The 19,261-nt window shown below is 39.9% G+C and overlaps 1 protein-coding gene across 8 annotated transcripts in view; it reads left to right on the top strand.

Moving 5' to 3' along the window:
• The window catches only part of NETO1 (neuropilin and tolloid like 1), a 122,385-nt gene that overhangs the window by 22,833 nt on the left and 80,291 nt on the right, over positions 1–19,261 (top strand). Inside the window, exon 5 of one of the 8 annotated variants that reach the window (XM_019801808.2) lies at positions 1,030–1,163. The exons of the other annotated variants lie outside the window; for them this stretch is intronic. Within the exon in view, the coding sequence (XP_019657367.1) occupies positions 1,030–1,073 (44 nt within the window). The 3' untranslated portion in view covers positions 1,074–1,163. Of the gene's footprint in view, positions 1–1,029; positions 1,164–19,261 lie in introns of those variants that run through there. 8 annotated transcript variants of the gene reach the window in all.

The following is a 19,261-nucleotide window of genomic DNA, read 5'->3' as shown; positions in this document are numbered from 1 at the left end:
ACCCATTTTAGATTTCTGACATTAAGAACTGTAATATCACACATCTGTGGTGTTTAAATCGTCTAAGTTTATAGTAATTTGTTATATCAGTGATAGAAACAGATACAGGTTTTCCTACCTTAAAGTAGAATGCTGCTGTAAAAACTCATCTAGGAAATGTAGATATGGTTTTTGCAATTGGGCAGTGGGCAAAGGCTGGAAGAATTTTGAAGAAAAGCATGATAGAAAAAGCCTCTGTTGCCTTAAACAGACTGTTAATAGATATATGGATATTAACAACTTTGCCAGTGAGGACACACGGGGAAGTGAGGAGCATTGCATGGAAACATACATGCTTTAAAGAATATAAATGTCATCGTAAGTAAACCGCCGGTAGAAATGTGAATGTGGAAGGTTCCAATTTTGAGGACTCCGAAGGAAATGAGGGACATGTATTTGGAAACAGGGGGAAAAGGAATCCTTGTTCTCTTGTGTCAGACAGCTTAGCAGAATTGTGTCCTGGAATTATGTGGAAAGCAGAACTTTTAAGCAGTGAACTTGGATATTTAACCGAGGATATTTCCAAGCAAAGTGATGAGATTCAGCCTTCTTTCTTCTTGATGCTTTAGGAAGACAAAAGAGGGAAGAGACAGATTAAAGGAAGAACTTTTTAAACCAAAAGTCATTGAGGTTTAAGGACTTGTTAGATGACAGATGATTCTAAAATTAAGAGATTCATTGCCTATTGAAATTTAGGGATCTTGGGATGGGGTTGGAAAAACATGCTCTAGAGAGAAAAGGAAGGTAGAGCTGGGCAACCTTTTGCTCATCCTATGGAAAGATAAAAACATCAAAATATTCAGTCTCACAAAAGGTTCTTTTAATGATTAAGTGTGTGACTCACAAATCTCTTCAGTCATCGCAGCAGAAGCCCAAAATAGAGATGGGATTATCTAGAAAAGACCCGTGGAGGAGCCTTTTGGCTAATAGGGCAAATCTCGTGACATCCACAGGAGACTCACGAGGTTGCTGGGAATGTTGTTGTATCAGCAGAAACATCGCCATCTAGAACCGAAGGCGAGAGGATGACATGAAAGAAAATGGTTAAGACCACCAAATGTCTACAGGCGAGAAACCTGCTGATAAAACTCCTCCACTGCGGACATGGTCTACCTTTCGTGAAAAAGGAAGGCTGATGCAGAGGGCACAACCCCAAGCCCAGAGGATGGGGCTTTGAGCCCAGACGTAGAGCTAAGAATCACAGAGGATGATTTCCAGGCTTTGAAACCAGGTGGAATTTTCCAGATGGATTTAATAGTTGCTTGGGACTGTTGGAATTATTTTTCTTTCCACCTTCTCCCTTTTTAAGGAGAAATCTCTATAAACGATACCCTATACCTGCCTCACCATTGTGTTTTTGGAGCAGGTAAGATGTTTCTTGGGTTAAAGGTTCACAGATAGAGAGAACTTGTGCCACTGGAGTATACCCAGTGCCTCATCCATACCTGACTTAAATGATTCAGAAGTTGAGCTGATGGGATTTGGACTTTGAGTTGATGCTGTAATGGATTGAGACTTTCTGTGCCTTGGGATGGGATGAATGTATTTTGCACACGGGATGGACTTGAATCTTGGTGGGCCTGTGGCTACCTACCATGGTTAACCTACCATGGTTAGACCATGGTAGGAAGAATAATGGCCCACAAAGGTGGGTTACTTTTTACATTCAGAAATCTAGAACCTAGATATATGTTACTTTACATGGCAAAGGGAAACGAAGGTTGTGGACAGAATTAAAGTTGCTCATCAGCTGATCCAAAGACAAGGAAATTATCCCAGATGATCTGCGTGGGCCCAGTGTAATCATCAGGGTCCCCAAGGGCGAAACGGAAGAATCGGTGTCAGAATGATACGATGTGAGGAAGACTCAAGTGGCCATTGTTGGCTCTGAAGATGGAAGGTGCCCACGGGCCAAGGGAGGTGGGCAGTCTCTAGAAGCTGAAAAGGCAAGGAATGGATTGTCTCCTAAAGCCTCCAGAAGAGGAACATAGCCCTGCCAGCACTTTGATTTTAACTCAGTAAGACCCATATCAGGCTTGACATCCAGAACTGTAAGATAATAAATTTTCCTGGTTTTAAGACATTAAATCTGTGATAATTTGTGACAGGAGCAAAAGGAATCTAGTTCGGCATATAACTAACTTTTAAAAATGTTCTGAAATTTGGGGAGTGATACAGAAAGTAAACAAATGATGTATGAATTGATTGCTGGGTTGAAGCACATAATCCTTTGAGTCCATCAGTTCAGATTTTTAAAATACTTGTGTTCAAAATGCGGAACAGCCGATCATTTCGGCGTGGCTTTCCTACACAAAGATTGATACTCTCTTCCTATGTGGATGTATGCATGTGTCTCTCTATATATCATTTGATTTTGTGTGAATGCCATCAGTATGCATAAATATGGCTGACAGCGTAACAACGTAATGACTTGCAATCCTTCCCAGAGACGTGCACTGGGATGGTGGTCTGTTTGTTTGTGGTAATAACAGCTGTTTGTCGAACCTGGCATCTTGAAGCCTCTGCCTCTCCACGGGGTATCTGCCCGATGCCACTGCTTCGGAAGAGCTCTGCTGTCTGTTCTTGCTTGCTCACTTGGCTAGCTTCCCACCATTTTCACAGCTATGCTGACTTGCTTGAAATTCTGCCTCCTTATGGCATTTTCCCTTTCCAGCTACTTTCAGACACCTCACTTCAACCAGACTATCCCCAGAATTACAGAGTGATTATAATATAGTAGGACTCTTCGCAATCAGCAAGGCATGTACCCACAGAAGAACTGAACTTGACTTTTTTAAGCAGGAGGACATCTTAGTCATAAATAGGTCACTTCTGTTCTGTATTGATCAGAACCCAAATCAGAAGACAGTTTTATTCCCTGCGAGCTTTTCTTCTGAAATTTGCACTTCAAAGCCCCAAGGAGGTTCTCTTAAGTGATTCAGGGAGAATTGTGATATAGAAAATCAGTGCTACCTTAAAACATCCCTAGACTCTATCGTGCTTGCTGATGCGCTCTGAAAGGAGCGTTGTAGCAGACTTGGCGGGCAAACAAAGTAGAATTTGTAGACTGGTCCATCGCTGTGCAATGGAAGTGGGAAAGAAGGCGGTCGTCATGACAATGGCAGTGAAGGGCTTCCATGGGCCTTACTATGACCTTCTGCCATAGATAACTGGTGAACTGGTGAGAAAATTATTCCTGGTTTTGTTGCATGTGTTTGTAACTTTCTTTTAAAAATAATTTTCAAATTGTATTTACATCTCCATTTTAAATTAAAGGACGGGAGCGTGCAAACAGTCATACAACCGTGCTTATTTTTGATTGACAGCTGTTTTACCTTTTATCTCATTGCCACTTAGTCCGTTCCATTTGTTATTCTCTTGGATTCTTCCCCGGCTTCTGCCTGCCACCCTTTCCTTCTCAGCATTTTCCATGTACCCGCAGTGGTTGCATACCTCTTTCCTTGACGACTCCCTGGCGTGTGTCTCCCACACCCTTCTCACTGCTCCTCCTGGCTGTCGGCGTCTCCAGGCTCTCCATCGCGCTTCTGACTCTGCCAGCCCCATTTGCTTTTATTTTTGTTTTTCTTTTGGTCTGCTTCCACGTTTTCTAGAAAAAAAAGATCCAGATGTTATTTCCATCTGAACTATTTATGAACCCTTAACATAGGAGAAATGTAGCAATTATACAAATAAATATGATAGTTTTCTGTTCGAAATGTCAGGGTTGGCATTTATATTCATTGTGCTAAACTTTCCACTGCCTACCTTGAATTGGGTCTAGTTTTTCTTTTAACAACAACTTACATGTTCTATTCCAGACATAAAGTAATCCACATTAAAGCCTAACCTTCTGTGAAGGTAAAGTGACTCTAAAAATGTGACTTGGTATGTTTTTCTCATTATCTTTGGATGAAATATTCCTTTATGCCTATAGGGTTCTAGAGCAGTTCCCTACTGGTTTCAAGCTATTTTCAGTGTAACTTACATTTCCTCATCAGTGAAAAAAATATTAATAATTCTAATTTACTAATAATTTGAAGCTGTAATCTTAATACATATTTAACTACAAATAATTTATTTTAGGTCTTTATTTTAAAATATATTGGCAGATACTCATTTCCTTTCAGAGAATATTAGCAATGTGCCGAATAATTGCTATAGTTTATTTGTATATGTCTTTAGTTTCTCTATTTCTTCATAAACCCATTTTTCTCATATTCATAGGTTTTTCATAGTTTCATATAGTGTATAAACTTACACATACACATGCACATATACATGCGTGTGTGTGTGTATAAACATATGCACATGTAAAATAGTTTCAAAACATGGTCAAACATGGGCCCTAGTGCTAGCTTGTTGTGTAAGTTCAAATTGTGGCATGGAAACTTTCTTATGTGACTTTTGGCAACAGCAATTTACTTGATCTCTTAGCTTTAACTTCCTCTTGAGACCCACACTGGAAACATTATCATTATAGATTTTTCTATCTAATGATACGGTCAAAATACTGACATTACCTCACATGTGGTGTGATTTTCCCCGAGATAACATCTGAACCTCTGATTCATTATTTTGTAGATTCATTCAACAATAAAAGAGTATTGACCCATCATTGGTCCAGATTCTACTCTAAATGCTGAGACATGAGATTGAGACACAGACTTTGCTCTGGAGGAGATTACAGTGCATTTGAGGAAATAATATTTATATCCGGTCTGATGACTGCCAACGGAAAAGTGGGGGAACCCTGGATGTGACGTGAGGCCTGTGCCTCCGTGGTACTTCCCACATAGCCCTCCCTACATCTCCAGGATGGACCGCGTGTCCCCCTGTGCTTACTCAGCTATGGCTCTGCCATGCCCCTTTAGAGTGCATTTCGGAAATATTCTTTCTCTCTGTCAACACCAAACTTCTTAAAAGGAAGGAACTTTGGTTTACACCTTTAAATTTCCAGTGCCTTATCAGTGCCTAGCATTCACTGACATTTATTGAAATCTATTTGAATAAATACCTGGATAAGTTAATGAATGAATAAATGAATGAATGAGTGGAATTGAATAATCAAAAGAAGGTAGGAGTCAGATACCAGGTATGAAAAAGTTGGTAAAATGTGTAACAGGTAGTCAAGGCCATTTAGAAAGTAAATGCATAACTTTGAAAGGAGAGGAGCTGAGATAAGACCAGAAGAATAGTCTAATTCAGATGCTGAATGGTTCTGTAAATGATACAAACACAAGTTCAGGAAAAGTGAGAAATATACTAATATTTTAAATTGAATTGCAATGGATGGATTGAGTAGAGACAAAATAGAAGCCCAGAGAATGGAGATGAAACAATTCAAGCACTGCAGGGAGGAAATTGTAAGAACCAAGATTCAAGTCGTGTGTGGCCCTGTAGTGAAAGGGCAAATTTGAAGGCTGAATGACACATCAAGTGTGCATGTTGAGAAAGAGAAGTGGAGAAGTCTGAGGTCTCTGTCCTCCATGATTTGGTGATTGATTGTGTCGTAACTTATGTTGGAGAATAAAATAAGAAAATGGTACGTTTGCTTTTAAAGATATTGGAAGAGAGGGACCAATGCAGTATCGTTGTGGACATGTTCTACCAGCTGTTAGCGATTTAGCGCTGGAGCATGGAAGAACAGCCGGGGAAGGGGAAGAGCGCTAATGAGAGAACGAAGCACAAAACTCCAATTAATTATGATATCTGCATATTAAAGTAGAACATTAATAGAGTTTGGGCCAATGCTGTCCTCTTAAATTAGAACACAAATTTGTGTAGTTGGGAATTTTACTTTTTATCCAGTCTTGGCCTCTTTCTTATGGGCAATTTTAGCAGGTTATCAATTGGCATCAGTTTTTCTTTGGGTGGAGGTGGACTTGAGAAATGCCTTTTATTTTGGGAGGTAAGAGAAGAGTATTTCTTTGGTCCCATGCTTGGAGCCTCCCCAGGGGTAGGAACTTTCTCCTGAATTATGGAGAGAACTACTTCTCTGAGACTGGTTAAAAAAACGGACTTACCTGGGATATTTCGGAAAGGTGCAAGGGTAGACATGAGCCGTAGTGCATATTAAGTGAGCAAGTGTAATAACATTTGGTGTTTCTTCTAGTATGACTTTGCCATATTTCCCTTTAGGAGTGACCTCATTTGTTTATACTTTCGGAAATAAAATCTCTATTATCAGGATTGCAGGTGTTGTGCAAGATTTGATGAAATACATTTGGTCCAACCTACCAGAATGGGGTGAGGGGGAGAAGGGAAAAGAAAAGAGTCACTTTTCTCTATTCATTGAGTTATTTCCTTCTTATTCAGACAGTATGGTCTACTCTATCTATTGTTTCATCTTCTCTGTTGGGATTTACGCTGATCTCAATTGCAAGTTACAATAATGTAAATAGCAACGCTATCACTATTAGCTGCAATTTAGATGGTTGGACTAAGAAAGGTGATACCATTTTGCAAAATATTCTTATATATATATCCTACATATTTATAGGAAAAAAGTAGCTTCTTTCTCATCAGAGGCATCTGAATTTATTTATTAGGTAAAACACCTTTCTCCCAAATTTCTCTATGAAATTATCCAGCATAACAATATATGATAAATGTAGTCATTCAAAATTAATTCAAATGAAATAATGGTATAATTAGGCAATGATTCCTGATTTCTACAATCTTATTATAAGATATTCATCTTGATAAAAATAATGAATTATTGAGTTCTTATTATATGCCAGGCATTGTTCTAAGCACTTTGTGTGCATTAGTCCATTTGATTATTATAGGTATTATATCATTGCCATTCTTCCTTTGGATTTTTGAAAAAAAAAAGATTAAAAATATTTAAATACTAGGCTCAAGGTCATCTCCCTAGCAAAGCTGAGACTTGTACAGAAGACATGTTTATATTTAGGTCTTAGGCCCCACTGTCAACAAATTATCTATTTGCTTCAGGGCTTAACTTCTCAAAAATGTTGAATTTTTTTCACCCTGTGTGATTTTATTGTGGAGTTTTGAGATGTTTTCGGTGATCCTAGAATTTCTCTTTTCACTGTAGTCTAACATCTTTTGTATAGTAGCAACATTTCCTCCTGTATTATAATTAAGCAAAACATTTGCCCTAGATTTAAAAAATCTTAATTATAGTATTTTATTTTCATCAACGGCATCATCATCATCATATTAATTATCAATATTAATAATAATATCACTGCTTATAATTTATCTTATGAGTCCATTTTTATCCCATAAAATAATATTCATATTTTTCAAGTACATCATAATGCATATCTGTCAGAAAAAGACTAATTCACTCATGTTGTCAGCTAGTAACAAAATAGTAAATGACAATCTCAAACACTGAAATAGTAACGGGTCTCAGTCCTCTTCATTTTGAGTACTTCCCCCCACAGGCACTACTTTATATTTCTTTGTACTTCTAAAGAAAATTGTGAAGCAATTTCAAACCTAGAGAAAAGTTGCAAGGGCAGTGAGACTTTCTTCCCCGCCCCCCCAAACCTTTTCTGTATATATTTTATTTGTTTTCCTAAGTGGAAAAATAGCATCAATCAGCTTTACCTTTTTTAAATTTCAGAAAGAGCTCAATGTCTTTTCTCTTTATCGCGCTTTCTTGACCACGAATGCCATAGTGGTACAGTCCCTGCTGTTAGTGAGTGGTGACAAGTGGGACTGCTGTGGGACACAGTAAGAAGAGCATAGCTGTTGTGCCAGCCAGGCTGAAGCTAAGCCTTCAGATCTGGGAAATCTGGCAACAGGTTTGGAAAGTAAGGTGAGCTTGTGTTTCAGCTGCAGTTAGGCTGCTGTCCAGCTATTAATTAAAACAAAACAATTAGCCCTTCGGAGTTTGAGATTTCTTGTCTGCCAAGTGCTTGTTACAATGACTGATCCAATTTTACAAGGACTAAGTAAGATAATAGATGTGTAACCCATTTGATAGGACACTTTGAACCTTCCTCCCCACCTTGGGCCTGTTTGTAGACTGTGAGAAACCATTTCATCCCTCCCTACCAAAGCCACAAATATCATTGCCAAGTCTTTGATCCACGATGCAAATTTTGCTAAAGTTTTCTCGAGGAGCTGGGTGAGGTAACTATTTCAAATATCAAAAAGCAAATTTCCTAAATATTTTATTGAAGTCTTTACTTCCCCTCCAAATATTCTTTTCCTCTCCCTTACCTCAACTTCTTCTGTCTTTCTGGAAGTCTAACCCAGCCTCTGCCTCCCAAATGCCTCCTCTCCATCTCTTTGATGATCAAAAACAACAGCTAGAAGGACTGTCACCAGAACAGAAGGGCGCCAACAGTTAAATAACCAGAAACTTGTTGTTCCCCGAATTTATGCTGCTGGTAGGGGTGAGGAAGGGGTTCCCTTCTTTGGAAAATAGTATGTTGCCTGGGACGATACCAATTAGCAGGCACACTACAAAAGTTGGCTAAATAAGCTTATATTAACTCTGTTGGTGGTCACTGTTCATCTGCTCTATCTGGTGTCTACGAAGCTTTTCATTACTGTCCTACTGTGATCACATCTGGTGTCAATCATTCTACCTTGAACCCCTAAAACAAAACCGATCTCATCAGGAAATTCACCTTCCTTTAAACTTACATTAGCCACAATCTTATATGTATATTATTGGTTAAAGCCCAGAGTGCAGTTTCCAAGACTCTTTTTTTTTTTTTTTTCCCTTTACCTCTGAATTTGTTGTTGGAGCAAACTCAAATTCCTTATTGGGTTATATAATACATGTTTGTGGAAAATTTCTTTAGGCCACTAGCAGACTTTCCGAGATCTTTATAAATTATCCTCAATAATTATTCCCCACTTGCTTGTATCATTGGAAGAGTGAACCTTGAACTAGGAAAGGCTTGACTGGCAGCCCAAGATTTAACTGTTAGGTTGTTTGCCTTTAACTGGCACTCTGATAATGTTTATGGTGGCTTCCAGATCTAGGGTAATAACTGTACACATAGAAATTGAATGTTACTAGACCAAGGATGCCTACTTTGGGGCTATTCTGGCTTCCCATGAGAATTAAAGGCAAACAGGGGGTGGAGAAGGAGAACTGTGGTGAGTCCATGAGTAGCTTTCCATTTTTGCACTTTCAGGCTTCTGCCTGCCATGCTTCCCTCCCTTGTTCATGTTCAGAACTCACCTTAGAATCCTGGCTGGTGTCTCTTTCATGCAGATATTTATTCTGAGCTCCTGTCCTGACTGGAGAATGGCCCTATAAACCAGCCTCTACTGATGAGGAATTGTACTCAGCCAGGGCAACCTGCCTTTCAAATGGTGACCGACAAGCCCTGAAAAACTGATGGTCTCAGGGGAATGAAACACGGGGCTTATACTTCTAGGCAGTGGGCCAAACAATGGAGGAATAGAAACAGCTTCTGACTCAGAGCATTGGAAATCCTTTGCTGGTTGAGTGCGTTCACTAACCGGTGGTCATTGAGCGCCCGCTTTGTGTTAGGCACTGGAAATAATAGATGGACACTGTCACCTTCCTCCAGGAGTAGGAGATAAACAGACAAATACGATCATGGCAAATGCAAAAGGCTACGGCTGAATTAAAAACAAAAACAACTTAATAATAACCTTTCTTAAATATGCTTGGATGTTGGAGCCTCAGAAAAAATTAACCTTTCCCCTTCTCTGTTCCTTTAATGTGGATAATATCTTTCTATTTACACTCTCTGTGTACCTTAGGGAGAGTGTGTACTTTTTTTTTTTTTGTAGAAAGAAATTAAGGAAGTAGGCATTTTAAAGGCATTTGAGGTGTTCTTTTAAAATGAGAAAAGGTTATCTCCCCTTCAAGGCACTTACATAACGCCAAGGTCTGATGGGCCCTGGATTAAGATCAAGTCATATGACCTTGAGCATGTCCTTCACCCATTTAGGACTCCCATTTGCTCATTTATAAAAGGATTGCGGAGAACTTGATGTCATCCAAGACTGTTGGAGCTCTAACATTCTAAAATTGTAGAATCATTCATATTCCATTAAAAATGTTTTTAGAAACATTGATCACTTGATTTTTCAAAATGAATTTGTATTGTTGTCCCCGTCCCTCTGTTTTATAGATGAGTGATCTGAACTTTGGAACATGTCTTAGTCCCTTTGGGCTGCTATAACAAAATATCATAGACTGGGTAGCTTATAAACAACAGACACTTATTTCTCAGTTCTAGAGGCTGGAAGGCCAAGACCAAGTCACTAACATTTTGAGTATCTGGTGAGAGCCAACTGGCTGGTTCATAGACAGCACCTCAGTGTGTCCTCGCATGGAGAAGGGAAAAGGCAGTTTTCTGGGGTCCCTTTTATAATGGAACTAATCCTATTCTTGAGGCTCTGTCCTCATGACTTAACCACCTTCTGAAGGACCCACCACTTAATACCACCATCTTGGCGATTAGGTTTTCAGTAAATGAATTTGTAGTTGGGGGGGGGAGGAGGCACAAACATTCGGTCTATAACAGAGCAGTTGCGTGCCTTGTACACACTGATGTAACGAATAACTGAGTACCAGGAGGGGCTGACAAGTACAGCCACTCTTTCTAACTCTAAATTCTACATTGTTTCTTTTCATTCAAATAGGGAGACAACAGATCGAAATTCTTCACTTCATATATTCCGCAGAACTTCTTGATACTCAGTTCTTAATAATAACTCTGCAATAAGACAGTTATCATTATTTCATTTACTTTCTCTCCACATTATAGTAAGAGAAGTATACATTTGTTAAAGGTCATGTGATTGTCACTGCTTTGTGAAACAGTAGAAAAAAAATAATAACAAGAGGCAAGGCTACTTTGGTCCTTCATGCATTATTGCCTTTAACCTCCAGGACAACCCTAAAAACAAACATTATTACAGATATAACAGGATGTAATTTGTCCTGTTGCCTGCAAATTTTAGTCAAAACCTTACAGTTGAGAAAAATAGGTAAAGAAAAATTGTAAAATTCTAAAGACAAACATTAGGTACATTCATGTGGAACTTAAGTGACCAAGATTGTGCCTCAAATTTCACCCACAACCTCCCAACAGCATTTTATTAAGAAAAACCTGAAAATTCACGAAGTCTTAGAATAGGAGAATTTCTATCCTGGTTGGGTGTTCTCTAAGGAAACCAGTTTTAAAAGCTGTGGGTTCCCACAAGGATTGGAGCTAGGAACTTGTCACAGAGATGAACTGGAATGATGCGACCAGGGAGTTCTGGGACACCCATGCCCAGGGCTTTGGAAGCATATGTCAGCAAAAGGAATGCTGCCTGCTTCCTACTTGAAGAACTTCATAGGCTAGGGTCTAGCTGGAGCAACTTTTGACAGAAGCAGAAATATAGGGGAGAAGAAGATCACACCTGCTGTCTCACATCTTGGCAGAACAAGAATGTATGTTTCCCATGGGCTAGGTGGTCCGTCAGGGAGGTAAAATCTAGTGGAGTTGCAAGAATTACCTCCTGGCATGAGTCAACGAGGACAAGTTGGAGAAGAGTCCAAACTGCTCACGTAACTGTGACCTCTGCGTGAGAACCATTATTTCAATGCCTGCCACTCACGGCAATTCAGCAAAAGTCAAGAGAACTCTGAATTTCCACAGCTATACATATAAACTTCTGTTCCTTTTCCTTTAGCCTGTGCCTCAGCCAGATAGTTGAAGATGAGAAGGGTGAGGGAGCTAGGAAGAAGAAAGACAGACATGTCTCCCCTCTCGCTCTGCAGTACTCTTGTACAGACATTTGTTAGGAATGGAGATGGGGGAGGAACAATGTGTGACGATGTGCGACTATTGGATTTGAAACAGTTGAAATATCAGAACGGGAGTCTTAATGAGAGTAACAAGAAATTTCTTAGAAATTAAAAAGCTATAGGAGCCTGCCAAGCTCTCATTTACTAACAGAAAGGAAATTCTACACCAATCAAAGGCTAGAGTTGGAAATAAAATAAAGTAAGATTATTTTTCTTTGAACCTCATTGAGATAAGCCTTGCAAATCAGTTAGGTATGTGATTATTTTCCTACATTGGAAAGAAGAAAATGGAAGCTCAGAAAAAAAAAAAAATTAAGGTGAAAAACATACCCAGCGTCACTCAGTTTGCAAATTCCAGCAGAAAAATTAAAGTCCCATGCGGTCTGACCCTAACACCTGTATTAGCTCCTATGCAATACTTCCTCTGTAAACTAAAATGACAAATTAAACTTACAGGTATCTTCATGGTAAGGAGGAACAATACTTGGACTCAATTTTTACTTTACTGAGAAATGCAATGATTGTTTATTCTTAAACCCAGGCTACTCAGTATTCTTTCATTTGTGTTCCCACACTTTCTCCGGGAGATCCAATTCTGCATTCAGACCTACCTACTAGGCCATCCCTTAAATGCACCCCAGACGTTGAACTTACCATGCCCAAACTTGAGCTAGGTAATTCTGCACCCCAGATGAACACCACGTACTGAACATTCTGCAAGGCTAGATCTTTTCCTGAGTTCCATTTGTGATTTCTCAATAGCACGATGGCTCACCCAGAAACCCAAGTCCACATCATCTGAAACACGCTAGATTTTCTCTTTCCTACTCACTAAGTCCTCCTCTCACTCAAACAAAGTAGCAGAAGATGAGGGAGTCGGAACCAATCTGTGCGTTGCTTTGAACCAACTAATAACAACTTTAATCTGAATCTTAAGAGAATGAGTAAGTGTTGAAAATTTAGGAATATGGGAGTGCCATAGTTTTATCTGTAATTTACAGATTATTCTGGCTCTTGGGTCCACTTGATAAATGCTTGTTTGTTTGCACTGACATACAATGTTGTATAAGTTGAAGGTGTGCAACATTGCTTGAGACATGTGTATATCGAGCAGGGGTTACCACCATAGTGTGAGCTGACGCCTCCATCACCTCACACCATTATCATTTCTTCTCTGTGGTGAGAACACTGATGGATCATTTCTAAATACTGCTCCCTTGGTCACTTCTTTCTCCTTATACTTTCCCTCTTCCTGTCTCAAGGCAGAGGAGAATTGTTCCATTCCACTCCAGTGTGTGTGTGTGTGTGTGTGTGTGTGTGTGTGTGTGTGTGTACCTGTATCTTTCTCTTGCTCTCTCACATTGCATTGTAATTATCTATTTACATATTTTTGCTCCCACTACACTGTGAGATTCATAAGGAAGTAAGTGAGTCACATTTGTGTTCCAGACATTAGCCATAGTGTCAGCATATGGAAGAATATACTTCTCACCCATTTATTCCCCAACACACTGCTGCTTTTGCTTACAGATCCCACTTCCTCTTCAAACTCAAGAATATCAATGTTCCCTTCTCAGAAAACTACGATTTCCTTCCGTGTTTCACATTTAGGGTAATAACCAACCTTGGTCCGCCACACAGTGACCTGTGATTATCCACCATTCTTCCCTTTTCTTTACCCCCACTTGTGATTACCCACCATTCTTTCCTCTCCTTTACCCCCACTTGCTGCAGAAATGCTTTCTGATGATTTATTGAATCTCTGCCTTATCGTTCTACCTCAGCACTGATTGAAGGTGCTCCTAATTTTTTTACCTGAGTTATTAGAACAAATTTTAAGCCTGTGTTCCTACTTCAGAATCTCCTGCCCCACGATACTCAAACATCTACTAGAACAGGCTTCCTAAAATTCACAACTGATCGTGATGCTCTCCGTGAAGGTTGTGAGACTCCTTTATTGGCAGCTCATTGCCTGGAGAATACAATTTAAACTCTTGAGCAGAACATGTGGAGTGTTGCGTGATCTCTCTCCCTCTCTAGCCTCATCTCTGGAGGCTCCAGTGCCAGAAGGTTGGGCATCTTGAACCATACTCAGAACACCCAGGGCATCACCACTTGTGCCACTGAGAACACTGGCTCCATCTAGAACGTTTCTTCCATTTAGCAAATTTCAACTCCTGGCTTACAACCTACATGAAGACCAGCCTCCTCTGTGAGGTACTTTTTATGTTTATCCCTACTCTGGCATTCATGATTCTTCTATTATCATGTTAGTCGTGACCTCCCCACACTGCCTGCCCGGCATATTGTGAGTTCTTCAGCCTCACAACTATACCTTATTTTTATTTTTATTTTTTTTACCAGCAGTGCCTGAGAATTACTACATAGATGCCATAGTTTTACTCAAACAAATGTGACAGTAAAAACTCAAGATAATATTTTACTTCTCCAGTCAAAGAGAAAGTTGGAGATGATTTCAGGGCCAAAAATAAGCATGTAAATAAATTAATGAGTTACAAAACATGGATTTTTCTCTGTCTTTAACTTCATTATGATCTGAAAAGGAACATAAAAAATTGACACCTAAGTTTTTTTCATTACTTCTGTTTCACCCGTGAAGAAATCGATGTTCATAATAGCTGATGAACTTAAAGAAATCATACAACTTGAAGATGAAATTGGAGCTTGGGCTGAAGTATTTTGTCTGTGTTTTATTGTCTGTCTAGCATAGACTGTGTCTATATGAAAATTGTTAATATTAAATACTAAAGATTTGCCATAACATCACACATATTTAGATCCTATCAACCGGTGTTCCAAAGAGTTTGCTACAACAAAATGGAAGCTGTGATTCAGAAGGAAGTATCTCAGCACAGAGAGTCTGATTAAAATTCTGCTCCAACAGTTGGTAGTCAGGTTGCCTTTGATGACCTTGAGATCTCTCATCTTAAAGTGGGAACAACAGCGTGAAGCTCATTAGGGTGACAGTTGAACATATAAGGGCATGCGAAGTTTTCAGGACAGTGTATGGCCTATGTTGTTTAATAAGCTTATATTAAGATCATTATTCTTTTCTAGGTTCAAGGTCAACCCCTAAACCTTCAGTGAACATTTGGGCGAGAAGCATGATTAGATCTCTTGCCAGGGCAGGAAGAAATACTTCTAGTGGGCACTTTCAGTCATAAGCTAAGTGCAGCTGGCCAACTGATTTTTTATTCAGTCAGTGATTACTTTGTCTTATTTTTCCCCCTTTTGATTTTGTATTCTATCAGACTTACCTTGGTGATTGTTGCGGCCACAAAGAGACAGAACTGAAGGAAGGCAAGTGTGATGATACAGTAACTTTTTGTTTTCTCGAGAAGCTCTGTTAACACCTTTTGCCATATTTTTCTCAGATTCCTCACCGTTAATCATTCAGAGTGCAGCTCTCCTTGCAAATTACCCTGTTGAGAGAAAATGTTCTACTTCTCTCATAAAGTATTTCTTCCCGAATCTTCCTACCTTGGTGACCTTTCTTTGCTTTAAATTCCTAACCATTCCTCTTATAGACTATATCACCAAGATTTGGCAGTATTCCTTATTGTATGTTATTCTGTAGAGTTACATGGTGATGTGTTCAATATTCCTAGGCAGGTTTAACACCCTTTGGTCTGAGGCTGTAGCTTATTCAGAACCTACATGGGTCTTTTGGAATCAATATATACGCAATGATTATAGGTTTATGACCAGAGAAAATAAAGTGGAATAAATACTTAAAAATTTTTTAAATTAATAATATTTACATTGGACAATGTTCAAACTATCCAAGAGTATTCTGACTTTTTTGCTCATTTTATTTGTTTCCAATTACCGTCATTATAAATCCTACAATAGAAAATAGAACAGAATAGTATCACTTGCTAGTAAAACTATAGCAGTATTAAGAACAGTTTTTATTACACTGCTATGTAAGTGAAAATATTCATATAAACACCAAAACTATAAAGTTTTAAATGGGAAACTGAGTTATAATAAACCATACTTCAGCCTGTCCATTACTAATAGCCTGCAGAAGTGAGAGCAGCAGGCAGAATGTATTAGGTTATTCTAGTCACACATCAGTCCCTTGGATGACACTAAGAAGCCAGAAGATGTTGTGTGACAGGACTTGGAAACATTAACTGCCAGATGTTACCTAGGAGCTCCAGAGACAGAGTTCTAAGATCTGCTTACTCTAGTGTGTGGGTTAATAAAAGCCCAAGGAAGACTGCTTGTCTATTTCTTTATTCTTTTGCAGTGTGATTTAGAAGTGCATGTCCCTGAAGAATAAATATAAGTAAATAAAATCTGAAGTGTTTATATTGCCTTGAAAGAAATTTGATCTTTATGAGGGCGATGCAAATCTCTCTAATTTCAGACCTCAGATTTATTAACTATTGTAAGCAATAACGTTTCTCCTAAAAGTACTTTGAGTCTTACTGGAATTTCTGTGATGTTGTGAAATATTTTTTAATAAGTTTTGGGGACTACGTTTTTATTTTCTAAGAATCACAAAACATTTTACATTGCATCAAAACTTAAGAATAAGGACATTGTAAAGGTAGCAGGAATTTTAAAGATATCACCCAGTTATTTCTTTTTTTCATGTGCTTGGCACTGGAAGTAACAAATAAACCTGCTCATATCCTACCTGGGGACCCAGGGGGTGGTGCAATGTGATATATGTCGTAATAAAGCTAACATATGGCTTTTAGGAAGTAATAGACCCTGAACTCTGATGACATTAGGCAATAGAGAAACAGTCAAGAGGGAAAACCAAATCTGATCTCAAAGCGCTTGGAAGAACTAGCTAGGCGGAGGGTATGGCCAGGCCTTCTTGGCTGTAGGACTGCGATGCCCAAAGACACATGTTACTGTTGCTTTTCTACCAAAGAAATTGCAAATGATTTGGCTTGGTTGACATAAAGACTGCACAAAACATAATGAATGATGTGTTTGGAGAGTTATCCAAGATGAAAGTCAGCATTTGCTAAACTAACATACTTGAATTTAGTTATGACACAGTGGAAACCACCAGAAGATTCTATATATGGATATGAGCATAGTTGAAACATAGAAACACCGCCAGATGACAAGAGAGTACATTGGAAGAGGCTGCAACTGTTTACGAATTGGGAAGCTGTGAAAGATGTTCAGGTGAATGAATATGAGTTCCAGCGGTAGCACTGGAAATGAACAGAAAGATGCAGCTTCAAGTGTTAGGGAGACATTAACATTTATAGCATAGGGTTCCTGAATATATGTAAGGAGAAATGACAGTGAATTACAGTGGTACATCTTTGGTTTGAGGTACCTTTGAAATATGGAAGTGAAGTAACCCCGTGTCTTTTGTTACCTGACACACCAGACTGCAATTCTCTGAAGAAATAGATCATTTTTAAATCATTATTGTAGCTCCACTTGTTGAACAGAGTTTGAAATTAAAAAGAGGGTCTGGTCAGCGGAATCATGTGTCGAGCCTCTGCATGGAGGTGGTAGTAAAAGTCATGGGTGTGAATGGATGGCGCTGCTCATCAGAGAAATATCGAGAAAGATCAAGACGGAATATTTGAATAGATGTGCTAGCAAGGGAGTAGACAGGCTGCTGTTGGAGGAGCCAACAATCATGTCAGCAAGGTGGCTAGCGAGTGTCAGGGCAAAGTGAGCTTCAAGTGGGAGAGGAGAGGTCCTGGAAACCAAGGGAAAGAGACCTACTCAAGTCACAGTAGTGGGATACAGTTATCGATCAGATTTTCAGATTAGAAGAAGTTATCGATACTCCTACCAAATACAGTTTCCTCGCAGTGGTTAGGGCAAAATTCAGACTGCAGAGAACTAAGTAGTGGATAAAGCTGAGGCCTGGGGCCTGTAAGTGCGGGAACCTCATCCTTCTGGGTCCTTGTCTGTGAGAGCGGTAATGTGATAGGGAGAAGAAGAGAGTAGGTGGTTGAATTTGAGGAGCTGTGCAGTGTCAAGGGGACACTTTTAAGGTTGATGTTGTCCCTTCTTTATTCAAGTTCTGCTTCCACTAGGAATCAGCCTCAAGATAGGTTTCCCGATGCCTTGCTTCTACCAGGTGAAACCCACCACCCTCCTGCCCATTCTACCCCCCAAACAAAGCACTCCTGATAAATTTTCTCAGTCTTCCTTATTACACCTACTCACTGAGGAAGTGCAAGCCAACACTCAGCCCCTGTGACCTTTGCTATTTTTGTCACTTTTCCTACTTCTTGCATGGGATCCTTGTTTAGATGCCCCAGTCCCTTCTAGTGCCCAAGAGAAGTGACAGGACAAGAGTTTCTGAAGACCCATGTGGTGCTACTGATGTTGCCGAAGCTTGCACCTAGCTGCCACCCCCACGTCCGGTGTTTGGAGACTGTCCAGGGCGCTCAGCGTGTGGATGTGGACACCTCGTTTTTGCCAATCCCAGGCAGCACCACCTCCACCCCCTCTCGCCTCCGCCAATACGACACTGCTGTTCCTGCCTCAGCGCAGCGGCTTCCTCACCCGCGCTGCCACTCCCCCGAGTCCGCGAACGCCTTATATTCCCCATGTGATGGCATGATGACAATAGATTTTTTAGTACTTCCTTTGACTTCAGCTGCCTATGTCGATCTGGGGACAGGACTGAGACAGTCTCAGAGACATACACTCTCATCTTGCAAGTCACCTGTCTTCTTTATACGTACATCCAGGAGTCTGTCCTTTCTGGCAGTGAGGCTTCTTTGCTTTGCCCGTGGACACACTACAGATATATTCAGAAGTGTCTTCACCTGCCTGCGCCAAACCTAGGGGAATGTGTTTTAGCCTCAAGCTGGAGTAAGGCAGTGTTGGTCCCCACATTCGCGCATGTCGCCTTTACAGCTGCAAGCAGGTGACGGTTCACTACAGCAAGAGCAGCGCACTCTTGCTCCCAACCAAAGAGCACTGCTGCGGGCACTGCCGGGGTTTGAGAGAACTTGGCCAAAATTGTTTTGTTCCCTAGGGTTCTTATTCTGTCCTTATCATTCCGTTTGTTTCTCGGTGAACTTTTTGGCAAAGGAGCGAATACTTCGCTTGTATTTGAAAAGTAAACATATGCTAGAGTACAACAAACGTAGATACATTTTAACAGCTACAGTAGAGCTGGATGTTAAAGGATACATCTCCGTTCACAGGTTTGAATATGGCAGGTGTGTTGGGAATGCGCTAGAACTGAAAATACAGCAATGATAATAATGAATGACATCGTAGTGAGACTTCATAACCTATTGGAGTGTCTTGGTTATTTTTGACCCTGTATACTTCCAGTGGGACAGAGAGAGTGAGGGAGAGCGCTTGTCATGTTCATTTAAAGAAAATTACTTTGGGGGCTTTGGTTGGTCTTTAGATCAACGTGAGTAGAGCTAGCATTTTTAGTATGTTGAGCTCTGTGTTTAATGAACATGGCCCATGCTG

This window comes from Ailuropoda melanoleuca, chromosome 14, assembly GCF_002007445.2.
Source record: "Ailuropoda melanoleuca isolate Jingjing chromosome 14, ASM200744v2, whole genome shotgun sequence".
Lineage (NCBI taxonomy): Eukaryota > Metazoa > Chordata > Mammalia > Carnivora > Ursidae > Ailuropoda > Ailuropoda melanoleuca.
Note: the sequence above shows the minus strand (reverse complement) of the source record. Positions and strands in the feature narration are given on the sequence as shown.